The following is a 27,914-nucleotide window of genomic DNA, read 5'->3' as shown; positions in this document are numbered from 1 at the left end:
ATTCTCCAGACAAAGATACTGAAGTGGGTTACCATTTCCTCATCCAGGGGATCTTCCCGACCCAGGGATCGAACCCATGTCTCTTATGTCTCCTGCTTTGGCAGGCGGCTTCTTTACCACTGGTACCATCTGGGAAGCCCTATTGTGTCTTAGATAAGCCATTTTGGTTCAGGTAACTAAATACAAGATAAATATGCAAACCTCAGTGGCTTTCCCAAAGCTTACAATGACCAAATAGGAAAAGTACTTGATTTATAACTTCAACAAAACCCATGAACTATCTAAGAATGCATTTTACAAGAAATAGGATCTGTATAGAGTAAAATCTTAATAAGGAACATAAAAAGTTAATTCGTGTTCTTGAATGGTAAACTAACACTCAGGTTCAGATTGTTAAATCAGACTGACATAAATCAGAGATCTTACTTAGTGTCAAGCTTCACCAAATGATGTCTAGGATAAAAGCATTATTAAAAAAAAAAATAGAGGTCTGAAATGTCAAGGGAAACTCCATAGTTTCTTTCTTCCCATGTTGGACATGTTGTTCTGGTTGAGAATAAATGAAGTCTCTATAAATCACCTCACACAGTAGGAGCATTTAAATTATGAAGCATCTCCAGAAAGTTGTATAGTCTTTGTGACATTATTCAGGGAACCGTGCCTTACAGCTCATGGGTGCTATTTGCTACAGATTAATTCTTAGCCAAAGATATACTGCTAAGGGCATTTCAAGCATAAAGACTCTTCCTTATCATTAGCCAGAGAACCAACTGACAAAGATATTAAACTGGATCACCTTCCTTCTTTTCTTTTCACTGAGGATATCCCCTCAATGATGGAAAATAATGGATTATAAACCACTGCTCTGAGATGGAAAATGTCTCAAGATTTACTGAAATAAAGATATCAATTATTCTAAAATTATATATACACATTTATATTTTGTGTGTGTATATATTTCTATATTATATACCTATATTTTTATATAAAATCCCAATGGGGTTTTTTATCAAAGTATAGTTGATTCACAATATTATGTTAGTTTAAGATATACAACATAGTGATTCAACATTTCGATAGATTATACTCCATTTAAATTTATCATAAAATATTGGCTATAATCCCTGTGATGTACATTATATCTTTATAGCTTTGTTATTTTACACCTAATAGTTTTGTCTCTTAATCCCCTTCCTCTCTCTTGTCCTGCCCTCCCACCCCTCCCCACTGGTAACAGTTTGTTCTCTGTATCTGTGAATCTGTTTCTGTTTTGTTGTATTAACGTGTTTGTTATATTTTTTAGATACTGCATTTAAGTAAAAACATACAGTATTTGTCTGTCTCACTCTGACTTCACTAAGAATAATACCATCCCATCCATCCATATTATTGCAAATGGCAGAACTTCATTCTTTTTTATGGTTGATCAATATTCCATTGTGTGTGTTGTGTATGTATATATATGTGTGTGTATATACATACACATACACAACATATCTTCTTTTTTTTTAATTAGGCTACTGATTTTATTCAGGGGTCCCTAGTTTTTCCATTAATGTCTTTTATCTGCTGAAGTCCTATGTTGCATTTAGTCATCATGTCTTCTTCATCCTCTTCAATCTGACAAATTTTTAATCTTTCATGACTTTGACAATTTTGAAAAGTACTGGTCATATATCTTATAGAAAATCCCTCAGTTTGAAGTTGATGTTTTCTCAAAATTATACCAGGGAATATAAATTTTCAAAAATAACACCACAAAGATGGAGTGTTATTCTTGTAGCATCATATTAAGGTTCATGATATGAAAATGACTTATCACTGCACACTACATCTTCTTTATCCATTCATCTGTTGATGGAAACGTAGATTGCTTTCATATCTTGGCTATTGCAAATAATGCTGCTATGAACATCGGGGTGCATGCAGTTTTTCTAATTAGTGTCTTCTGCAGGTATATACTTAGAAGTGGAATTGCTGAATTATGTAATAGTTAACATTGTTAAGAATATCCATACTACTCAAAGCAATCTACAAATTTAATGTAATCCCTATCAAAGTACCCATGACAATTTTCACAGAACTAGAGCAAAAATTTCTAAAATTCATATGGAACCACAAAACACCTCAAATACCAAAAGCAATTTTGAGGGAAAAGAACAAAGCGGGAGCTATCACAATCCCTGACTTCACACTATACCATAAAGCTAGAGTGATCAAAACAGTATGGTGTATTGGCATGAAAACAGACACATAGATCTATGGAACAGAATAGAGAACCAGAAATAAATCCATACGCATATAATTAATTAATCTACCACAAAGGAGATAAAGATATACAATGGAGGAAAGATAGTCTCTTCAATAAGTGATGTTAGGAAAACTGGACAGATACATGTAAAAGAATTAAGTTAGGACATTTTCTCCCACCATGTATCAAAATAAACTCAAAATGAATTATGACCTACAAGTAAGACTGAAAACCATAAAACTCCTGAAAGAAAACATCTTAAGTAGTGCATTCTTTGATATGTCTTAATAATATTTTTTTGAATCAGTCTCTTCAGGCAAGGAAAATAAAAGCAAAAATAAACAAATGGAACCTAATCAAAGTTAGGCACTTTTACACAGCAAAAGGAAAACATCAACAAAACAAAAGGGCATTCTACTGAATGAGAGAAGACATTTGCAAATAATATATCTGATAAGAGGTTAATATCCACATTTGTATAAAGAACTCATACAACTCAATTAAAAAAAAACTCGATTAAAAACAAACAGAAGACCTGAATAGACATTTTTCCAAAGAAGACATGCAGATGGCCAAAAACACACGTAAAGCTGCTCAACATTGCTAGGCATCAGGGAAATGCAAATCAAAACCACAAAGAGATATCGCTTCACACCTATCAGAATGGCTATCATCAAAAACACAGCAAACAATAAATAGAACTTCCCTGGCAATCAGTGGGTAAGACCCCATGCTTCCACTACAAGGGTCATGAGTTTGATTCCTGATCAGGGAACTAAGATCTGCATGCCGCATGGCATGACTGGGAAAAAAAAAAAAAAAGTTAAAATAAGTACTGATGAGAATGTGGAGAAAAGGAAGACCTAGAACACTGTTGTTGAGAACGTAAATTGGTGCAGCCACTTTGGAAAATAATATGAAAGCAGAAGTCTTCCAGTCATATCTGACTCTTTGCTACCCCATGAAATTCTCCAGGTCAGATTACTGGAGTGGGTAGCCTATCCCTTCTCCAGGGGATCTTCCCAACCCAGGAATCGAGCCGGGGTCTTCTGCATTGCAGGTGCATTCTTTACCAGCTGAGCTACTAGGGAAAACATGGAAAATAATATGAGGATTCCTCAAAATACTAAAAATAGAACTACCATATGATCCAATAGAGTTTTATTATAAGAACTTTTAAAATGATTTTCAAGAACAAATGGAAGAATAAATGCCCAACTATATCCAAGAAGTCAAGAGAAAGAAAACTAGAAAGATTTGCCTTATCAGATATTAGCAGTTACTATAAAACTACCATAACCAAAACTAAATTTCACTGGCAAGTAATAGATAAATATGTAGACTTTAAATAGACTACTAAACAGTTTTAAAATAAATCTAGTATAATGGATAACATGATGTTTATTAAAGAATGATTTTTAAATAGTACTTGCCATCTAAAAAATATAGAAGTCCCCTTATCTTACAATATAAGCAGGAAAAAAACCACTTTGTGTGATTTGACACTCTCAATGTAAAATACGATATTAGGAAAAATTAGGAGAATATTTTAAAATATTGGTTTGAGGGAGACTTTCTTAATCAAGACAGGTTGCCCAGAAGCAGAAAGAGAAAAATAGGTGTATTTGGTAATGAACCAGAGAAGTAAAGGAATAAGTAAATTTTAGAGTTATTAAAAAACCTATAAATTTTTTTAAATTAAAATATTCCCCAAAAATATGAAAAAGGGATTAAGGGACAAAGTAGTATTGGAAAGGAAATAAATTGTTGTATTTTGTAACAACTGATAGACATTCTATAGTATTGATTATTCAGGAAATACAGGAACAATCATATCATTTAGAATTATGAAGCAAAAAACCAGAACTGAAAAAAAATAGCAAAAAGTGGTTACTGTTGAGGGGCAGAACCCAAGAGTAAGAGATTGGGTAAGGATGAAATGTAGATGTTTTGTGTATTTTGTATCTATACATTGATTTTTATCTCTTTCTTATTTCCAATTTTATTGAGATATAGTTGACATATAGCATCCTGTAAGTTTAAATATAGTGATTTTATGTACATGTGTATTGCAAAATGATTACCACAACAAGCTTAGTTAACATATATCACCTATAACAACTCTTAAGATCTACTTAGGAACTTGTAAAGTATATAACACAGTATTGTTAACTGTAGTCATCATGCTGTACATTATATCCCCAGAAATTATTTATCTTTTAACTGAAAGTTTATACCTTTTGACCACTTTCATCCATTTCCCCAACCCCTACTGCCGGTAACCACCAATCTGTTCTCTGTTTCTATGAACTGTTTTTTAGATTCCACATATAAGTGAGATCATAAGTGTTTACCTTTCTCTGTCTGACTGATTTCACTTAGCATAATGCTCTCAAAGTCCATCTATATTGTTGCAAATGGCAAATTTTTTCTTTTTATGGCTGAATAATAACCCATTGTGTATCTCTCTGGGTGTGTATGTGTATTTTTATTACCCATTCATTTTTTGATGGATGCTTAGACTGTTTTCCATACCTTTGCTATTGTAAATTATGCTATAATGAACATGGGAATACAGAAGTCTCTTCAAGATAGTGATTTTTTTCATGCAAATATATATCCAAAAGTGCAATTGCTGGATAATATAATATCACAGTTTTATTTTTCATTATTTTGAGAAATATCCATATTCTTTTCTTGTAGTGGCTGCACCAATTTACACTTTCACTAACGATGTATAAGTGTTCTTTTTCTCCACATCCTCATCAGTATTTGCTATCTCTTTTTCATGATGGCCACTCTAACAGGTGTGAAATGACATCTCGTTGTGGTTTTGATATGCATTTCTCTGATGATTAGTGATCAGATCAGATCAGATCAGTCGCTCAGTTGTGTCTGACTCTTTGCGACCCCATGAATCACAGCATGCCAGGCCTCCCTGTCCATCACCAACTCCCAGAGTTCACTCAGACTCACGTCCATCGAGTCAGTGATGCCATCCAGCCATCTCATCCTCTGTCGTCCCCTTCTCCTCCTGCCCCCAATCCCTCCCAGCATCAGAGTCTTTTCCAATGAATCAACTCTTCTCATGAGGGGGCCAAAGTACTGGCGTTTCAGCTTTAGCATCATTCCTTCCAAAGAAATCCCAGGGCTGATCTCCTTCAGAATGGACTGGTTGGATCTCCTTGCAGTCCAAGGGACTCTCAAGAGTCTTCTCCAACACCACAGTTCAAAAGCATCAATTCTTCGGCGCTCAGCCTTCTTCACAGTCCAACTCTCACATCCATACATGACCACAGGAAAAACCATAGCCTTGACTAGATGAACCTTTGTTGGCAAAGTAATGTCTCTGCTTTTGAATATGCTATCTAGGTTGGTCATAACTTTCCTTCCAAGGAGTAAGCGTCTTTTAATTTCATGGCTGTAGTCACCATCTGCAGTGATTTTGGAGCCCAGAAAAATAAAGTCTGCCACTGTTTCCACTGTTTCCCCATCTATTTCCCATGAAGTGATGGGACCGGATGCCATGATCTTCGTTTTCTGAATGTTGAGCTTTAAGCCAACTTTTTCACTCTCCTCTTTCACTTTCATCAAGAGGCTTTTGAGTTTCTCTTCACTTTCTGCCATAAGGGTGGTGTCATCTGCATATCTGAGGTTATTGATATTTCTCCCGGCAATCTTGATTCCAGCTTGTGTTTCTTCCAGTCCAGCGTTTCTCATGATGTACTCTGCATATAAGTTAAATAAACAGGGTGACAATATACAGCCTTGATGTACTCCTTTTCCTATTTGGAACCAGTCTGTTGTTCCATGTCCAGTTCTAACTGTTGCTTCCTGACCTGCATACAGATTTCTCAAGAGGCAGATCAGGTGGTCTGGTATTCCCATCTCTTTCAGAATTTTCCACAGTTTATTGTGATCCACACAGTCAAAGGCTTTGGCATAGTCAAGAAAGCAGAAATAGATGTTTTTCTGGAACTCTCTTGCTTTTTCCATGATCCAGTGGATGTTGGCAAGTTGATCTCTGGTTCCTCTTCCTTTTCTAAAACCAGCTTGAACATCAGGAAGTTCACGGTTCACATATTGCTGAAGCCTGGCTTGGAGAATTTTGAGCATCACTTTACTAGCGTGTGAGATGAGTGCAATTGATGATTAGTGATACTGAGCACCTTTTCATGTACCTGTTAGCCATATGAATATCACCTTTGGAAAAAATGTTCAGGTCCTTTACCCACTTTTAAATATATTATTTGATTTCTTTGCTATTGAGGCTTATTAGTTCTTTACATATTTTGATTATTAACCTCTTATCAGGCTTATGGTTTGTAAATATTTTCTTCCATTTCCTAGGTTGCCTTCTTGCTTTGTTGATTGTTTCTTTTGTGTTGCAGAAGCTTTCTAGTTTGATATAATCCCACTTACTTATTTTTATGCTGTTTCTCAGGCTTTAAGGGTCTTATGTTTAAAATTATTGCCAATATTGATGAGATTTTTCTCTGTGTTTTCCTTGGGAGTTTTATGGTTTCAGGTCGTACATTTATTTACATCTGTATTCCATTTTGAGCTTGATTTTGTGAGTGATATGAGGTCTAGTTTCATTCTTTTCCATGTGAATATCCAGTTTTCCCAGCACTGTTTAATAGAGGGACTATCTTTTATCCATTGAGTATTCTTGGTTCCTTTGTCAAATATTAGTTGTCCATATATATTTACATGGGTTTATATCTGGGCTTTTGATCCTCTTTGATTTGGTCTAAGCATGTGTTTCTATGCCAGTGCAATACTGTTTTGATTATTATAGCTTTGTTACATAGTTGGAAATCAGGTCATGTGATGCCTCCAGCTTTGTTCTTCTTTCTCAGGATGCTTTAGCTATTGATGATCTTTTGTGGTTCCAAATGAATTTTAGGATTTTGTTTTATGCATTTGTAAAATGACATTGGAACTTTGGTAGAGATTGCATTGAATCTCTAGATGACTTTGGGTAGTATGGAAATTCTGACATTATTAATTCTTCTAATCCATGAATGTATGATGTCTCCATTTATTTCTGTCTCCTCTAAATTTATTCCTAAGTATTTTATTGTTTGTGTTGCTGTTATCAATGGAGTTGCCTTCTTTATTTCTTTTTCCAGTAATTCATTGTTAGTGTATAGGAACACTACTGCTTTTCATATGTTGATTTTTGTATTCTGCATCTTTAGTGAATTTGTTTATAAAAATTAACATTTTTAGCAGAGTCTTCAGGATTATATATATATATATATATAATTATTCATAGAGACAACTTTTTTCTTTCTGATTCTGATGCCTTTTTTTTTTTCCTTGCCTATTTGCTCTGCCTAAGACTTTCAGTACTATGTTGAATAGAACTGATGAGAGTGGCCACCCTTGTTTTATTCCTGATCTTAGAGGAAAAACTTTCAGTCTTTCACCACTGAATATGATTTAACTATGGGCTTGTCATATATAACCTTTATTATATTAAGTTCCTTCTATGCCAGGTTTATTGACTGTTTCTACTATGAATGAGTGCTGAATTTTGTGAAATACTTTCTCTGCATCTATTGAGACAATAATGTGATTTTTATTTCTTATTCTGTTAATGTTGTGTTTATTGCCTTGCATATGTTGAACCAACCTTGCATATGAGGGATGAATGCCACTTGATCATGGTATATAATTCCTTTAGTGTTGAATTTGGTTTGTTGGAATTCTGTTGAAAAATTTTGCATCTATATTCATTAGGTACATTACCCTATAGTTTTCTCTTCTTGTAGTACCCTTATATAGCTTTTATATCAGGGCAATGTTAACCTCATAAAATGAGTTTTGGAATGTTCACATCTCCATTTTTTAATAAGATTTGGAGAAGGATTGGTGTTAATACTTTTTTTTAAATGTTTGGTCAAATTTGCCAGGGAAACCACTGGCCTAGGGCTTTTCTTGGGAGGATTTTGATTCCTGACTCAGTATCCTTTCTTGTTTTGGTCTGTTCAGATTTTCTGTTTCTTCATGTTTCTATCTTAGTAGGTTGTATGTTTCTAGGAATTTATCCATTTCTCTTAAACTGTCCAATTTTTTGGCTACACTCAGGTGGCATTTTAAGTCAGTCTTTAGATTTGACTGTGCAATTTCCCTGGTGTTCTTGTTATGCTTCCTGATCAGATGGGTCCAGAAGCTATATACAGCCCTAGTCCGGACCTTGAATTGGCTTCCCATCCTGGGTCTGGGGCTGTAGGTAGGTTCCATCACTGGTACAACTCATTGACTGGGTGCTCAAATCAGGTAGGACTGCTCATCAGTCTTCCTGGCCAGACAGTGTCACCAGTTCAGCTCTGCACGTGGCAGAGCTACTGTTGGGCTTTCTGCTTGGGCACTGCTGCAGGCAGGGCTGTAGGGTGGTCTACAGTCTCCCAGAAGCTCTCAGTAGGCTTTTTGATTTTGCAGGACTGAGGGATAACTCAACAGTAGGTGGGGGTGGGGGGCATGAATGTGCTTCCCTGACTGGGTAAGGTTGCAGCAGACTCCAGGGTCAGCATGGCTTATTGACTAGGGACCCAAACATGCAGAATTTGCCCTGAGCTCCCTGATCAGATGGGGCTACTAACTGGGCTCTGAAGATGGTGATAGACACTCGCTGGGTTCTCTGCTCAAGTGCTACTATGAGTGGGAACATAGGATGGGGACTCAGCTTCCTGGGTGCTTTAGTTAGGCTTCTTGGTTGGGGAAAGCTGGGGGCTATATTCAGCAGTAGTTAGGACTTCTATTAATAATTAGCTTCCCTGCATGAATAGAGTGGCAGAACAGCTTGGCAGAATTGTACACTGAGTTCCCTATCCAGAGGGTCCAACCAGCCTGGCTCTGCAGATGGGCAAAGCCTCTGCTAGGGTATTTTCCTAGGCACCACTGCTAGGAGAAACACAGTCTGCCAAGATCTGAGTTCCCTGCTCCTCTTCTCCAGCTCAATTTGATCTCCAGTGATCAAATCCGACAGATTCTCCCCACAATACCTGTGAGACGAGACCCACATGGACCTCCCAGCAAGCAAACCACAATGATGGGGGAGTTAGATTTCCACCCTGGGCTCTCTTCTTCCTGCTGGAGAAACCATAAGCACTGGCGGCCCTCTCGGTGTAGTTCTCTGCCAACCTAGGAGAGGAGCAACAGTGTCAGAATGCAGCTAATCCTTTCAACCTCTAATGCGGTCCTTTTTGATCTCTGTGGTCCAGGGAGGTGCTTTAGCCTCACCAATGTATTCTGGGATTTTCACAAAAGTGTCTTGTCTATGTATATTTGCAAGTTGGTCTTGTGAGGGGAACTGAAGCTGGGGTTAACCTATCTTACTCGCCATATTGATGACATCACTTTAAAAAATAATTTTACTTATTTTATTTTTGGTTGTGCTGGATCTTCATTGTTGCGTGGGCTTTTCTCTAGTTGCTGAAAGCAGGAGCTGCTCTCTAGTTGTGGTATGCGTGCTTCTCATTGCAGTGGCTTGTCTTGTTGCAGAGCACAGGTTCTAGGGCATATGGGCTTCAGTAGTTGCAGCATGTGGGCTCAGTAATTGTGGCTCCTGGGCTCTAGAACACAGGCTCAATGGTTAGGGCACATCAGCTTAGTTGTTCTGTGGCATGTGGGATCTTCCTGTCTCCTGTATTGGCAGGTGGATTCTTTACCACTGAGCCACCAGGGAAACCCTGATGATACCACTTTTATCTCTGTTTCAATATAAATGTAATTTGTAGTAAAGTAATTATAAATTCAAGTTAAAGAAAAATAAAATGCAAGTTGGTCCAGATCATTCCTGAATTTATAACCCCTCAAAGGCTTATATTTTAACTCTCTCAGGCACTGCATGCCCCAGGGAGGCATTCATTTAACTACCTAGTTTGCACTAGTGCTCCTGTCTGAGTTATGGCACAAATAGCTGACAGCAGACCTGGAGTAAGTATTACCAAACAGCTGACCAACATCAATGGTCCAAAAACACTGGAAAATGTACCTTTTTCCTTGTGCAAACCCCAGTACACATCTTTTTAAAAATATAGAGATCACCAGTCCAGGTTCGATGCATGAGACAGGGTGCTCAGGGCTGGTGCACTGGGATGACCCTGGGGGATGGGATGGGGAGGGAGGTGGGAGGGGACTTCTGGATGGGGAACACATGTGCGCCTCTGGCTGATTCATGTCGATGATGACAAAAACCACTACAATATTGTAAAGTAATTAGCCTCCAAATAAATTAATTTTTAAAAATAGAGAGATCAGCAAAACCCTTGAAATTCAGAGATTTAATAAAAGTCTGGGTAAGATTTTGGTATCAATGGAATTTATCTGAAATTTCCTATCAGTATCCATCCTTTTTATGTTCTTCTGAGCTCTTGACATTGATTACATGTCTCAACTGGCCCTTTTCCTTATAGCTTATGGAAAAATTGATCTGGCTAAGGTGATGGATGGAGTCAAAGCTCTTGCAGGTGAGGGAGAAGTTAGTATAAACCTAGCATCCTAATTTTTATAGTAATTGCATTTTCTTCAGACCTTAATTAACTATATGATAATTCTGTCACTTAACTTCTATTTAATGTTTGTATGTCCAGGAGTATTTTCTTATGTATTTTCCACTATACATTTCATTTCTCTTATTTTGAGACACCAAAATCTATAATAAAAAGTGAAATGGATCTTTAGAAAAGACCCTGGTAACTTTCCAAAAGAAAGATGATAGGTTGTACATATTGATAGAATTGTTAGGATAAGCCATATACAGTTTCCTAATTGACAAGAGGGATATAATATCCATTTATTGTTGTTGTCCTTTTGAATGTGTTAGTACAGGCCTCCCAAGAAAGCAAAAGCCAAGGCAGAATTAAACATTAATGGACATTATTAGGGGGAAAGCCTGTGTAAGAGCAATAGGGAGGTGACCTAAAAAGCCTAGAGGCTCTCAGACTGTAATGCAAATGTGACACCTAAAGAGAGAAAGGAAGAAAAAGCTGAGTGGAAGCATCCTATATTGCCATTCAATCTAAGGAAGGTCTGCAAAGTCTTCAAGGAATCCTGTGGCCAAAGTCAGTCCCCTCTCCCCCAGGAATAGGCCTCCCTGAGTGCAGCATTCAATCACTGGGTAAGAGAAACCTGTTGGAGGCATGGCCTTAGTACAAAAACAGGGATGAATTCCAAAGCAGCAGCTGGGGCCCTTGGGTCAATTATGTTCTCTGCAGTTGGAAGTCCTAAAGGCGTGTTTTCATGGCCACCATTAAGAGTGCCCTCTTGTATCAGTCTTAGAGAACAAATTGTGTTTCTATGAGCAACGTTATCTCTGTGCACTTGGTCAGAGCTTAGTGACTGTTACTCCCCCAACCCATACTCATACTGTACTGGCATCATAAATTAGTTTCATTATTTGTAATCATTTGATTGCACTTATATTCCATGTGTGCCGTTATTTTAATATTTTTTATTAAGGAGGAAAAGTTGATATCAATGATATGAAACTTGTCCTGGAAAACATGGGGATTGAGCTCAAAAATAGAGAATACAAGGAATTGGTGAAAATTCTGTCATTTGATGGTAAACATTACAAATATCAGTATAATCAAAAAGAGCTTTAGCTTCTCTATCTGTGAGACCCTCTAAAATCCTTCTTTTTCCTAAGCTTCAGAAAATAGAAAGTCAATCTCAAAAAAATATTTTAGTGTCCATTTATACCTGAAGTGAATCCCTATACATGCAATTTTACTTTTAGATTGGGAAGCAACATCCTAATTATGATGACTCATGGGAAACAAAACCTGTATTTTGATGAATCATCTTATCAAGAGGAAAAAGAAGTGATTAATCTAGCATTTGTGGACAGAAGAAAAAGGTTGATAGTTTAGACATGAATAAAGGCAGGATTGGGGGGAAGGGATGTGCACATTGTAGAGTGCCTATTGTGCTAAACATCCCCAGTTTTCTCTAAAATTTTTTTATAGTAGAAATTTTTACTAAAAATCCTGAAAAGCCAGTTTTCCCTGAGAGGTGACTTAAATTCTACCTTTTCTTACAGATGATAACAAGGTCTTTCAAAACAGGTTGCTAGAAGCTGTGAAGTCTCTTAAAGGTAATTGAGAAGTATAATGAGAATGAAGACAAATGGGGGATCCTCATAATTATAGTTTCCAAGACATTAAATTAGTGAGGGCTTCCATCTCTCATATATACTGATTGCAAATTTATGCTTCCATTGAAGATCTAGCTTCAGTTTAGCAGCTGATCTACTTTATATCTAGAAAGTCTTCCACTTTTTGAAGATTTTTCCAAACTTTCAAGAAAAGAGATATCAAATTTCACATTTGCATAGAAAAAAATAGCAACAAAGATTAACGGTTATTCAGGGATTTTAATCAGCCACAGTAAAAAACTAAACTAAGAGCTGAATCATCAAATCATGGTGTTCAGAAGTAAAGAATGTTTGCCTCCAGAGCTAGAATTCTCTTAGCATTTATTCAATGCTATTTGAAACTTCGTATTATATGGGCTGGTCCCCAAGACAAGTCTCAAGGTAGTAACCCTAATTCTAATTTCATAGTCGATTTTCTTTATAGGCATAAAGTCCTTAGTCTCTTTACCAAAATTGTTGAGGGTTTTTCTTTTTCACATTTTAAAATAAACATTCTTAACCCTAGTAGATATGAAGGGGGGCTGCTCCCCAGGTGGCACTAGTGGTAAAGAATCTACCTCCCAATGCAGGAGACATAAGAAACTTGAATTCGATCCCTGGGTTGGGAAGATCCCCTGGAGGAGGGCATGGCAACCCACTCCAGTATTCTTGCTTGGAGAATCCCATGGACAGAGGAGTCTGCAGGCCACAGTCCATGGGGTCACAAAGAGTCAGACACAACTGAAGCAACTGAGCACACATGCCCACATATACAAAGGGGAGTCTGTGAGTAGGCTTTAAAGAATATATGACCTCCTTGAAATTATATGCCATCTTTGTGAGCACTGACATATAGTGTTCATGAAATTCACAACATGGTATGTGTCTCCAGAAGATTTACGTTTGGGGAGTTATGTAATTTTCTTCAGGGACTGTCTCTTTCCTTAGGTAAGAAAGTCAGTGTCAACAGCTTGAGTACTATACTGGACAATATGGGAATCAAGCTTACAGATGAGGAACTTAAGGATCTGACTCAGAATCTCCCTGTTGATGGTAAGCAAGTTTGGGGGTACTATGGCTAGATACTGGGAGAATTTAGGCATAAGCACTGTTGGCACAAAAGGTCCTAGGAAAAGGAACCTTAGGAATGGTAATCTACCCTGACAGTAATCAAGAAGCTGTAAATGTGGATGCAGCATGTAAGCAGCCAGTTATCAAAATCAACATGAAAATATTGCACTCTGTTTGTATGTCTTTATGTTCTCTACCTATATTATAGTCAGTAACAGACAGTCCTTCCACATTTTGAATAGAAAAAGGCAGGCTTTTTAGATAATGGTACTTCTGAATTTCTTTACATCACAATATATATGGGTTTCAAATATTACAGAACTATAAGTAAAATTCATATTATTGATATAACTTTTATGTTGAGGTTTTCTTTCTAGTCCTCATGAAGGTGATAAAAATTAGGTAAAATTATAACATAGAATATATTATTCATTAAATATAAATATATTCTTCCATAGTCAATTGGCAATAGGATATTCTTTTCAACTTCACTGATATATAGTTGACATGTAACAATTTGATACACTTACATATTGCAAAATGCCATCACCTCACATAATTTTTTTGATGAGAACTTTTTTTTAACCGTTAAAAATTTTTATTTATTTATCTTTTCCTGTGCTGGGTCTTTCTTGCTACATGTGGGGCTTCTCTAGTTGCAGCGAGTGGGGACTACTCTCTAATTGCTGTGTATGGCTTCTCATTGTGGTGACTTCTCTTGCTGTGGAGTGTGGGCTTCAGCAGTTGTGGTGCATGGGCTTAGTTGCCTCATGACATGTGAAATGTTCCTGAACCAGAGATTGAACCTGTATCCCCTGCATTGGCAGGTGGATTCTTAAACAATGGACCACCAGGGAAGTCCTAGTGAGAACTTTTAAGATCTACTCTCTTAGCAACTTTTGTGTATATCATCCGTCCAATACTGTTAAATATAGTCACTTTGCTGTATATTCTATCCCCAGAGTTTCTCTGTCTTTGATTTTAGACAGTCTTTTCATTGCATCTTGAGAATATTGATTTGGTGTAAAAATTGGAGGGGGTGAGGGTTCATGAATGAACTTGAATGTCCAAATCTCTCCCCAGATTTGGGAACCTCTCAGTCTTTACTTCTTGAAATGAGCTTTCTACCCCTTTCTCCCTCTCTACTTATGGGTTTCCAGTATTGCACAGATTGTCTTTTTTAGCGGTATCTCATAGTTCGTGTAGGTTTTCTTCATTCTTTTTTATTCTTTTTTCTCCTTTAACTGGATAATTTCAAATGACCTATCTTCTATTAATACTTCATAGGTTCTCTCTTCTGCTTGATCAGGCTTCTGCTGATCTATTACATTTTTTCATTTTGTTCACTGTATTCTTCAGGTCCAGATTTTCTGTTTGGTTCTTTTTCATAATATCTACAGTGGAAACAGTGTCAGACTTTATTTTTGGGGGCTCCAAAATCACTGCAGATGGTGACTGCAGCCATGAAATTAAAAGACACTTACTCCTTGGAAGGAAAGTTATGACCAACCTAGATAGCATATTCAAAAGCAGAGACATTACTTTGCCAACAAAGGTCCATCTAGTCAAGGATATGTTTTTTCCTGTGGTCATGTATGGATGTGAGAGTTGGACTGTGAAGGAGGCTGTGCGCCAAAGAATTGATGGTTTTGAACTGTGGTGTTGGAGAAGACTCTTGAGAGTCCCTTGGACTGCAAGGAGATCCAACCAGTCCATTCTGAAGGACATCAGCCCTGGGATTTCTTTGAAGCGAATGATGCTGAAGCTGAAACTCCAGTACTTTGCCCACCTCATGTGAAGAGTTGACTCATTGGAAAAGACTCTGATGCTGGGAGGGATTGGGGGCAGGAGGAGAAGGGGACGACAGAGGATGAGATGGCTGGATGGCATCACTGACTCGATGGACGTGAGTCTGGGTGAACTCCGGGAGTTGGTGATGGACAGGGAGGCCTGGCATGCTGCGATTCATGGGGTCGCGAAGAGTCGGACACAACTGAGCAACTGAACTGAACTGATCACTATTAAGCCTCTTGTTTTGCTTTTTATTGTTTTCCTGATGTCAGTGACTTATCTTTCTGTGTTTTCTTATAACTTACTAAGCTTCCTTAAAACAACTATTTTGAAATCTTATTGGATAGATCACAGATGTTCATTTCTTTAGGATTGGCTACTGAAAAATTATTGTGTTCCTTTAGTGATGTGTTTCTTTGATTTTTCATGTTCTTTGAAGACTCGGGTTGCTGTCTTCACATTTAAAAAAAAAGCATAACTTCTTTCAGCCTTTATGGCTGGCTTCAGGAGAAATTCATTCATTAGAAGAGTCTGTACAGGTAGCTGCCTCTGTGTGTAGTGGCAAGTCTAAAGTCCCTGGAGATCAGCAGAACCAGAAATTTGGAGGAAAAACTGGACACAAAGTGGACAAGAGTGAGGATAAATGAATTCACAGAGACAGCCTGGGGTCCCTATCTATCTTTTCCCACTTCCAACTCCAACAACAGTTTTTACAAAAGAAACTTGCACCCTTTGCCATGAAACTGCATGCATGGCTGACCCAGGACTCAGAGAAGCAAAAGGAGGAGATTTGGCAGGAACTGGGAGAGCTGCAAGCCCAGCTGCTTCAGGCCAACAAAGGTGAACAAACCTGTAGATGGACAAAGACAAAATGGCAAGCTGTGGTGGTGCCTGGCCCTCTACATGACCTTTCAGTATGCAGTGGCTACTGCTTCACTTTTGCTTCCGAAATATCATGCAAGTTTCTCCATGGCCACCTCTACCTCAAAACCATACAGGACTGGCAAAACCAAATACTGGCAAGGATGTGGAGAAGCAGGAATTCTCAAACACTGCTGGTAGGAATGCAAAATGGTACGGCCACTTTGGAAGACAGTTTGGTGGTTTCTTACAAAACTAAACATACTCTTACCATACAACCCAGCAATCATGTTCCTTGGTATTTATCCAACAGAGATGAAAACAACAGAGATGAAAGCCACTTTATTCATATTGCCAAAATTTAGAAGCAACCAAAATGTACTTCAGTAGATAATGGATAAGTAAACTGTGGTTACAGTTACCGTTCAATCGCTCAGTCATGTCCAGCTGTTTGCAACCCCATGGACTACAGCACTCCAGGCCTCCCTGTCCATCACCAACTCCCAGAGTTTACTCAAACTCATGTCCATTGAGTTGGTGATGCCATCCAATCATCTCATCCTCTGTCATCCCCTTCTCCTCCTGCCTTCAATCTTTCCCAGCATCAGGTACATCTAGATAATGAAATATTTTTCAGCACTAAAAGGAAATGAGCTATTACACAATGAAAGGACATGGGGGAATCTTCAGTGCATATTACTAAGTGAAAGAAGTCAATCTGAAAAGGCTATATGCTGTATGATTCCAACTCTGTGATATTTGGAGAAAAGCAAAACCATGGAAACAATATAAAGATCAATATTTGCCAGAAAGAGAGGGAGGAGGAGAGATGACTAGAAAGTACACAGAGGATTTTTAGGGTGGTTAAAATACTCTATATAATATTATAATGATGGATATAATATATTATAACTTTGTCCAAACCAATGGAATATATGACATCAAGAGGGAATCCTAAGGTAAACTATGGAGTTTGGATCATCATGATGTGTCAGTGTAGGTTCATCCTTAGTTAAAAAAAAAAAAGTACCACTCTGGTGAATGATGTTGTTAATGGAGGAGGCTGTGCATGTGTCGGGGTAGGGGGTATATGGGAATCTCTGTACCTTCTTTTCAAAGTTTTGTTGTAAACCTGAAACTGCTCTAAAAAAATAAAGTATTTTTTAAAAAACCATAAATTATAAATTAATAAGTAAAGCCATACAGGGAAGGAAATTCTTAGAAATGTAGTCTCAACTTGCTGCTGCTGCTGCTAAGTCGCTTCAGTCGTGTCCGACTCTGTGCGACCCCACAGACGGCAGCCCACCAGGCTCCCCCGTTCCTGGGATTCTCCAGGCAAGAACACTGGAGTGGGTTGCCATTTCCTTCTCCAATACATGAAAGTGAAAAGTGGAAGTGAAGTCTCTCAGTCGTGTCCAACTCTTCGTGACCCCATGGACTGCAGCCTACCAGGCTTCTCCGTCCACAGGATTTTCCAAGCAAGAGTACTGGAGTGGGGTGCCATTGCCTTCTTAGCTAAATTGAAATCACTATGGTCAATAAAGATACTAATAATAATATTACTCATGGAAAATCTTGGTATTATACACTTTTTTCTTGTTCCTACATTGTCTCTTTCAGAAGCGGGGAAGGTTCATATAAATAACCTGGACAATACTCTAGAAAGATTTGGAATTGCCCTCACAGAAGAGGAACTTGCAAAGCTGTCAGAAGACCTACAAATTGATCGTGAGCACTGTTTTACTTCTGGTTCTTAAAAAATAAATTTAATCGACATGTTAGAAAGGTTGGAAAGGATTCCAGTATTAAAGTCAGAATAAATCTTGGATCTGTATTACAGTTCATCCAACATCAGCATCTATTTTCCCTCTCCATACCAAGAATTGCAGAGGGTGCTGTCAAAGCTCTAATACATCTATAAGAAAGCAAAAATAATAAGGATATGAAAAATTACATAGAGAGAAATCAGCAGGCCCATTCCTTTGTTCATCCCTCTGTCTCCCGAAATTCATTCTAAAATAAATTCAAAGATTCTCCTCGTAGTGCATGAGGCCTCCTCAGTCCATCTGCCTCTTTGGTATCTTCTCTCATTTGTTTCCTCTTCAGACCATGTTGAGCTACTGGTGCTTTCACGCACAGGACATACCTCTAGACTTTTATCTTCTCTCAGTCTCTCCTGCATGTGAAGCCCTTTCTATCTGTATTTCTGACGCAGCCTGACTAATACATTAATCTAGTTAATGCACTACCTCCTGCAGGAAGCAATCTTAGGACATACCGGACTAGCTTAGAGATCCCTTCCTCAACTGTATGTTCATACATGAAGTAAAGTTACCAGAATACTGGGCCAACTCGAATGGTATCTTCAACGTATAATGGCTTCCAAAACACGAGGAAAAGTATACTTTTCCTGACCCAGATGCTGAAATATGACACCTCTGTATTAATGAAAGTCACCTTAATTCCCTGAGATCCAAGCATTTAATAAATGGTCTTAGTTAAAAATGTTTTTAATGGAATCATTTCCACAAAATATACGTCTTGAGTTTGTTTTCTGAACTTGTGACATTATCTTCATTGAGCTTTTTCTTGTAGCTAATGGGAAAGTTGATCTGAAGGAGGTGATGGATGGAGTAAAAGCCACTACAGGTAGGTGACAAATAATAAATCTAAGATATTTAAATTTACTATAATTATATTTCACCACTATCTCTTAATTGCCATGTTAGTTGTGGCACTGATCTCTTTATTTGTTAAATGTTATACTAATTGCTAGCAATTCACCTATTTTCTGGCATATTTTTAATATTAGTTTCAGGCATACTGTATAGATTCATTAAAAGTCATTACAAAATAATGGCTATAATTCCCTTGCTGTAAAATATATCCTTGTTGCTTGTCTACTTTATACATAGTAGTTCATATTTATTAATTCCATAACCCTGTTATGACCTTCCCCCATTCCGTCTCCCTACTGATACCGACTAGTTTGCTTTCTAGATCTGTGAGTCTGTTTCTGTTTTGCTGTATACATTTGTTTTATTTTCTAGATTTCACTTATAAGTGATATCATACAGTATTTGTCTTTCCTTATTTCACTAAGCATAATATTCTCTAGGTTCGTCTACATTGCTACACATGGTAGACTTTTATTCTTTTTATGGCTGAAATACTCCATTGTATATGTACCACATATTTTTTTATCTGTTCCTCTATTGATGGACATTTGGGTTACTTCCATATCTTGGCTGTTGTAAATAATGCTGCTATGAACACTTTTCAGATTTTTCCAGATGTATATCCAGGAGTGGAATTGCTGGATATTATGATAGTTCTATATTCAGTTTTTTTTTTAGGAACCTCCATATCATTTTTCAAACTGTCGGTACCAATTTGTATTCTCATCAACAGTGAACAAGTGTTTCATTTTCTCTATGTCCTCTCCAATATATTATTTGTAGACTTTTTGATGATAGTCATTCTGACAGGTATAGGTGATCTCACTGTGACTTTGACTTGCATTTCTCTAATATAGTGATGTTGAATATCTTTTCATGTGCCTTTATTTGTATATGTCATTTAAGGCCACTGTTTCTTTATTGATTTTCTGTCTGGGTGATCAGTCTATTGATGTAAGTGGGCATTAAAGTCCCCTAGTATTATTTATTATTGTCAATTTCTCCCTTTATGTCTTTTGGCATTTGCTTTATGTATTTTGGTTCTCCTGTATTGGGTGTATATATGTTAACAAGTATAATATCCTTTACTTGTATTGATCCTTTTATCATTATATGATGTCCTCCTTTGTCTTTTATTATAGACTTTGTTTTAAAGGCTAATTTGTCTGATATGAGTATTGCTACCCTGGCTTTTTTTTTCATTTCCATTTGCATGAAATATCTCTTTCCATACCCTCACATTCAGTCTGTGTGTCATTAGCTCTGAAGTGAGTATCTTGTAAGCATCATATACAATGATGTTGAGCTTTTAATCTAATCAACCACTCTAAGTCTTTTGATTGGAACATTAGTCAATTGACATTTGAAGTAATGTTGATAACTATGTGCTTATTACCATTTTATTACTTGCTTTTCCAGTTGTCATGTAGTTCTCTGTTCATTTCTTTTTCATTGTTTCTTCCTTTGTGATTTGATTTCTTTTTTTAATTATATACTTTTGAACAGCCCATGGTTTCATTAGTGTTTCTTTTTAAAAAAATATTTATTTATTTATTTATTTGACCACACCAGATCTTAGTTGTGGCACACAGGATCTTTAATCTTTTTTGCAGCATGCGAGATCTTTAGTTGAGGCATGCAAACTCTTAGTTATGACTTGTGGGATCTAGTTCCCTGACCAGGGCTCAAACCAGAGTCCTCTGTATTATAAGCATGGAGTTTTAGCCACTGAACCACCAGGGAATTCCTTGATGATTTTCTTTAGTGGTGTCCTTGTGGCCTTTCATTTTAATTTTTTATGTCTACTGTATGCCTTTGTGGTTGCCATGGGGTTCATATATGGTGACCTGTAACCATGTACAATTACTTGTTTTCAATTGGTTATCATTTAGGTTCAAACACATTTTTTAAAAAAAATCTACATTTTTAACTCTTCTCTCCCACATTTTGTGTATTTGATGTCACATTTTACATCTTCATGCTTATACCTCAATTGTTTATTGTACTCACAGTTGCTTTTATAATTTTTTGTCTTTAAATCTACACACTGGTTTATTTAAGTGGTAGATCCTCAGTCTTCACTATATATTTGCCTTCTTTCCACTTAGGTGAGGCCCTTTTATGTTTCTTGTAGAGTAGTCTTAGTATTGATAAACCCTTTTAGTTTTTCCTTGACTTAGAAGTTCTTAACCTCTCCTTCTATTCTAAGTGATAATTTTTCTGGGTAGACTACTGTAGGTCACAGGATTTCCCTTTTGGCGTTTTGAATACAGCATGTCACTCCTTTCTGGCCTCCTAAGTTTCTGCAGAGAAAATTAGCTGATAGCCTTATGGAGATTCCCTTTATTTGTCTCTTTCTCTCTGTTTTTTAATATAAATTTGCTGCCTTTAAATTTGTATTTTTATATTTAACTTTTCCCATTTTAATTACAATAAAATGGTATGTGGGTCTTGGTGTGGGTCTGTTTGGGTTCTTCTCATTTGGGACCCTCTGTCCTTCCTATATCTGGATATCTGTTTCCTTCTTTGAGTTTGGAAAGTTTTCAACCATGATTTACTCAAATACATCTTTGATCCCCTTCTTTCTCTCTCTTCTCCTCCTGGGACCCCTATAATGTGAATGTTGGTATGCTTAATGTTATCCCAGAAATCTCTTAAATGATTTTCATTTTTTAAAAATTGTTTTTCTTTTCACTGTTCTGAATGGATGATTTCCATTAGTCTATCTTCCAGTTCACTTATGCATTTTTCGGTTTCATTTAGTCTGCTATTCAACCCTTTTAGTGTCTTTTACTTCAACTACTTCTCATTTCTGAGTAGATCTTTTTATATTTTCTAGTTTCTTGTTAAAATTTGGTGGAATTTTCTTTTATCTGTTCTTTTCTCTAATTTGGTTCAGTTCAGTTCAGTCGCTCAGTTGTGTCTGACTCTTTGTGACCCCATGAAGCGCAACACGCCAGACCTCCCTGTCCATCACCAACTCCCGGAGTTTACCCAAACTCATGTCCATTGAGCCGGTGATGCCATCCAACCATCTCATCCTCTGTCATCTCCTTCTCCTCCTGCCTTCAATCTTTCCCAACATCAGGGTCTTTTCAAATGAGTCAGCTCTTTGCATCATGTGGCCAAACTATTGGAGTTTCAGCTTCAACATAGTCCTTCCAATGAACACTCAGGACCGATTTCCCTTAGGATGGACTGGTTGGATCTCCTTGCAGTCCAAGGGATTCAAGAGTCTTCTCCAACACCACAGTTCAAAAGCATCAATTCTTCTGTGCTCAGACCTCTTTATAGTCTAACTCTCACATCCATATATGACCACTGGAAAAACCATAGCTTTGACTAGATGGACCTCTGTTGGCAAAGTAATGTCTCTGCTTTTTAATATGCTGTCTAGGTTGGTCATAACTTTCCTTCCAAGGAGTAAGCGTTTTTTGATTTCATGGCTGCAATCACCATCTGCAGTGATTTTGGAGCCCAGAAAAATAAAGTCTGCCACCATTTCCCCATCTATTTGCCACGAAATGATGGGACCGGATGCCGTGATCTTAGTTTTCTGAATGTTGAGCTTTAAGCCAACTTTTCCACTCTCCTCTTTCACTTTCATCAAGAGGCTCTTTAGTTCTTCTACACTTTCTGCCATAAGGGTGGTGTCATCTGCATATCTGAGGTTATTGATATTTCTCCCAGCAATCTTGATTCCAGCTTGTGCTTCCTCCAGCCCAGCATTTCTTATGATGTACTCTGCTGCTATTGCTGCTAAGTCGCTTCAGTCGTGTCCAACTCTGTGCGACCCCATAGACGGCAGCCCACGAGGCTCCGCCGTCCCTGGGATTCTCTAGGCAAGAACACTAGAGTGGGTTGCCATTTCCTTCTCCAATGCATGAAAGTGAAAAGTGAAAGGGAAGTCGCTCAGTCGTGTTCAACTCTTAGAGACCCCATGGACTGCAGCCTACCAGGCTCCTCCATCCATGGGATTTTCCAGGCATATAAGTTAAATAAGCAGGGTGACAATATACAGCCTTGACGTACTCCTTTTTGTATTTGGAACCAGTTTGTTGTTCCATGTCCAGTTCTAACTGTTGCTTCCTGACCTGAATACAAATTTCTCAAGAGGCAGGTCAGGTGGTCTGGTATTCCCATCTCTTTCAGAATTTTCCACAGTTTATTGTGATCCACACAGTCAAAGGCTTTGGCATAGTCAATAAAGCAGAAATAGATGTTTTTCTGGAACTCTCTTGCTTTTTTGATGATCCAGAGAGTGTTGGCAATTTGATCTCTGGTTCCTCTGCCTTTTCTAAAACCACCTTGAACATCTGGAAGTTCACGGTTCACAGACTGTTGAAGCCTGGCTTGGAGAATTTTGAGCATTACTTTACTAGCGTGTGAGATGAGTGCAATTGTGCGGTACTTTGAGCATTCTTTGGCATTGCCTTTCTTTGGGATTGAAATGAAAACTGACCTCTTCCAGTCCTGTGGCCACTACTGAATTTTCCATATTTGCTGGCATATTGAGTGCAGCACTTTCACAACATCATCTTTCAGAATTTGAATTAGCTCCACTGGAATTCCATCACCTCCACTAGTTTTGTTTGTAGTGATGCTTTCTAAGGCCCACTTGACTTCACATTCCAGGATGTCTGGCTCGAGGTGAGTGATCACACCATCGTGATTATCTGGGTCGTTAAGATCTTTTTTGTACCGTTCTTCTGTGTAGTCTTGCCACATCTTCTTAATATCTTCTGCTTCTGTTAAGTCCCTACCATTTCAGTCCTTTATTGAGCCCATCTTTGCATGAAATATTCCACTGGTAGCTCTAATTTTCTGGATAAGATCTCCAGTCTTTCCTTTTCTATTGTTTTCCTCTATTTCTTTGCATTGATAGCTGAGGAAGGCTTTCTTATCTCTCCTTGCTATTCTTTGGAACTCTGTATTTAAATGGGTATATCTTTCCTTTTCTCCTTTGCTTTTCACTTCTCTTCTTTTCACAGCTATTTGTAAGGGCTCCTCAGACAGCCATTTTGCTTTTTTGCATTTCTTTTTCTGGGGGATGATCTTGATTCCTGTCTCCTGTACAATGTCATGAACCTCTAATTTGGTTAACATTTTTATTACAAAATCTTTGAATTCTTTATCTAGTAAATTATTTATGTCTGTTTCATTATTTTCTCAAGAATTTCCCCCTGCTCTTTCAATTGAGACCACTTCCTCTGCCTTTTTATTTTGCTTAACTTTCTCTATGTCTATGAATTTAGGTGAAACAGTTGTCTGTTGAGGTCTCTAAGTGGTGTCCTATTTGGGAGTGTCCCTATACAGACTGCATGTTCCCAATGCATTTGGTAGGAGAGCTGGATTTGACATGGATGCAAAGTCAGGTCTTTCCTCAGGGTGTGCTAGCAGCTATCACCTTGATGAGGGGATGCATGGAGATGGAATGGGTAGAGCTGGAGCTAGGTGTGAAGTGAAAACTCCTCTCTATTCAGTGGTCCTTCATAGCCTTATTGGGATTGGAGTCTGATCCCAAAATGCTGGAGCTAAAAGCCCTGACGGTTGGTTCTAAGTGAATGCTTTTACTTCTCCCAGTACTGGAACTCTTGCGGCAAAAGGGGTACTGCTGAAGCAAAGGGATCCTTGCATGCTCTCAGCTCATGTACGCTGAAGACAGAGATCCAAGTTTTCTCCAGTGAGCTGCCTATGCAGGAGCCGACAGTTGTTTCATTTGTTCTGTTCAGACACAACCTGTGTACAATTCCCCTTTGTCTCTCAGCTGATCACTGCTCCCAGTCGCCACTCCCCCTGCCTCTTGTGGGTATGCACCACAAGGTAGGCAGGCTCATATGGACTCTCAGCATATATTAGTGTGTGAGCTATGGTGGAGCAACTACCATCAGAGTTCTATGCTGCCTCAGATGTGCTGCTTGAGTAAGTGCCAACAATGGTCACTGCCAACCAACCCAGGCTGTACCCTAGGTCACCAGTGTGTGACACAGTTAAGTTTTCTCCCCAGGCATGGCAGCCCTAAATCCTGTGCCATGCTGCAACATAGACCACGCAGATTGGAGTGTTCACTCAGTTCATGCTGGTGTGCACACCAAGGGAAACCCAGCAAGCACTAGAGTAGTCTTCTAACTGCCCTCTTCCCCCTGACTAGGAGGCAAGGCATTGTGTGTGTGCTTGCTCCTCATGAGCAGAGTCCAGGCTTCCTATAGCCCTTCTGTTAGTCCCAGCTGTCCTCCAACTACCTCCCATGTTTAGGAACACAGGGCTGGGGCTCCCAATCTGTGTGTCTTGCCACACACCCACCAAGGTGGGTCTTTGTCCGTGTATTCTCCCTTTTTCCTCTGAGTTCCCTCCCAGGCGCACAGGTCCTGATCTGATCACTCTTCTTCTCTTCTTACCTGATTGCATGTGGGTCTTTCTTACAACCATGGCTGTACAAGAGTCTTTCTGCCAGTTTTCAGTTAGCTTTCAGTGAGAATTGTTCCACATATAGATTAAAAAAAATTTTTTATTGCAGTATAGTTTATTTGGGGCTTCCCAGATTGCACTTCCCTGGTGGCTCAGAGAGTAAAAAATTTGCCTGCGAAGCAGGAGACCTGGGTTCGATCCCTGGATTGGGAATATCCCCTGGAGGAGGTCATGACAACCCACTCCAGTATTCTTGCCTGGAGAATCCCCATGGACAGAGGAGCCTGGCAAGCTACAGTACATGGGGTTGCAAAGAGTCAGACACGACTGAGCGGCTAAGCACAGGTGGCACTAGTGGTAAAGAACCTGCCTGCCAATGTAAGAAACATAAGTGATGCAGGTTCAAGCCCTGGGTCGGGAAGATTCCCTGAAGGAGGGCATGGCAATCCACTCCAGTATTCTTGCTTGGAGAATCCCTTGGACAGAGGAGCCTAGCAGGCTACAGTCCATAGGGTCGCAAAGGATCTGACATGATTGAAGTGACTTAGCAGCAGCAATAGCAGCAGCATGGTTGATTTACAATGCTGTGTTAGTGTCTGCTATACAGCAAAGTTAATAAGGTATACTTATACATATACCCACTGTATTGTTCATGTGTTCATGGGGGAAGGTGACTTCCATGTCCTCTTACTCTGCCATCTTGATCGATTCCTCTTATTTTGCTTTTTTCTTTGTTACAACAACCAAGCTCTATATTAGTTTTCAATAAAATAAAGTAAAAATAAAGTGAAGTAAAACTTTAGTGAAAACTCCAGATAATTAACAAAGATGAGACGAACAGATATTACCTTGATACAATTTTTTGAATAAGTAAATTATTTACAATATTCTAATTGAATAGAGAAATAAATAATGTAGATTTCACTGATTTCAGAGCTGCCCTGACATTGTCATCATGATTATGCCTTCCTTTATTAGCATTTAGAGCACAAATTACTTTTCTGTGAGTGTCATACTCAGTGTACTCAGAGGGGTCTCATCGGCCTTTGCTCTTCATTCTATGTCTATTCATACCACATAGCCAAAGACGAATCTTCCCTATTTGGAACCATAACATGAACTTTTAAATTCATACATGCAGTGTTGTCTATCTTCTTTAAGGAGGGGAAGTTGATGTCAGAGATGTGAAAACCACTCTGAAAAACATGGGAATAGAGCTCACAGATAAAGAATACTTGAAACTGTTGAAAAATCTGCCTTTCAATGGTAAGCATTTCAAATATTGATATGACCTTAAAGGGTTCTTTAAGCTTTTATTTATCTATTTATTTTTGGAAAACTGAAACTATTACCATTTGCTAAGATGCAAAAAATAAAAAAGTAAGAACTCTACTCAAAATAATCTAAATGTTCATTTATTCCTGAGAGAAATTCCCATCTATGCAGTTGCCTTTTAGTTTTAGAGTAAAGTGTCCCCATCATGTTGAATCATGCTATCAAGGGGAAGAAATTTCAGAGGTTACCCTTATCTCTCAAGTACCTGTAGGTGATTTGAGAAACTAAAAAAGGAAAATATGTAATGCCAAACTAGAAGGGAATGAAAGGTAAGAGGTGGAATCACATCAAAAAAGAGTTCTGTATATTATACGATACCTGCATGTTAACATTTTGATAAACTTTCCCTAATTTTCTTTCAAAATTGATTTTGGCAAATCATGAAAGTCCTAGCTTTACTGAAATAATTTTAGCTAATAGCCACGTAATTTCTCTATGACCTAAATTTTGCCCTTTTTTTGGTAGATGATAACAAGGTCTTTAAGAACAGATTGCTGAAAGGTGTGAAGTCTTTTAAAGGTGAGTGACAAACATAAGCCCTCTTACACAGGGCTGGGAAATACTCTTGGAGGGCACAAACAGAACCTTGTGCACCAGGACCCAAGAGAAAGGAGCAGTGACCCACAAGAGACTGACCCAGACTTGCCTCTGAGTGTCCAGGAGCCTCCAGCAGAGATGTGAGTTGGTGGTGGCCTGCTGCAGGGTTGGGGGCACTGAGTGTAGCAGTGCATACATGGGATCTTTTGAAGGAGGTCACCATTATCTCCACTACCTCCACCATAGTTTGGCCCCAGGTAAATAGCAGGGAAGGAATACAGCTCCACCCACCAACAGAAAATTGGATTAAAAATTTACTGAGCAAGGCCCCGCCCATCAAAACAAGACCCAGTTTCCCTCTCAGTCAGTCTCTCCCATCAGGAAGCTTCCATAAGCCTCTTGTCCTTCTCAATAACAGAAAACTAACCAATCTAATAACATGGACCACAGCCTTGTTTAACTCAATGAAACTATGAGCCATGCCGTGTAGGGCCACCCAAGACAGATGGGTCATGGTGGAGAGTTCTGACAAAATGTGGTCCACAGGAGAAGGGAATGGTAAACCGCTTAAGTATTCTTGCCTTGAGAACCCCATGAACAGTATGAAAAAGCAAAAAGATAGACACTGAAAGATGAACTCCTCAGGTTGGTAGGTGCCCAATATGCTACTGGAGATCAGTGGAGAAATAACTCCAGAAAGAATGAAGAGATGGAGCCAAACCAAAAACAACACCCAATTGTGGATGTGAAGGTGATGGAAGCAAGGTCCGATGCTATAAAAAGCAATATTGCATAGGAACCTGGAATGTTAGGTCCATGAATCAAGGCAAATTGG

At 38.4% G+C, this 27,914-nt stretch overlaps 1 protein-coding gene across 1 annotated transcript in view; it reads left to right on the top strand.

Annotated features, from left to right (window-relative positions):
- EFCAB13 (EF-hand calcium binding domain 13) overlaps positions 1-27,914 on the top strand; it is a 239,483-nt gene that overhangs the window by 199,810 nt on the left and 11,759 nt on the right. The window contains exons 45-48 of the mRNA XM_055579601.1: positions 17,742-17,849; positions 18,717-18,770; positions 26,369-26,473; positions 27,008-27,061. Of these exons, the coding sequence (XP_055435576.1) occupies positions 17,742-17,849; positions 18,717-18,770; positions 26,369-26,473; positions 27,008-27,061 (321 nt within the window). The remainder of the gene's footprint in view (positions 1-17,741; positions 17,850-18,716; positions 18,771-26,368; positions 26,474-27,007; positions 27,062-27,914) is intronic.

This window comes from Bubalus kerabau, chromosome 4 (genome assembly GCF_029407905.1).
Source record: "Bubalus kerabau isolate K-KA32 ecotype Philippines breed swamp buffalo chromosome 4, PCC_UOA_SB_1v2, whole genome shotgun sequence".
NCBI classification, from domain to species: Eukaryota; Metazoa; Chordata; class Mammalia; order Artiodactyla; family Bovidae; genus Bubalus; species Bubalus kerabau.
The sequence above is the reverse complement of the archived record's forward strand: the minus strand, read 5'-3'. Positions and strand labels throughout refer to the sequence as shown.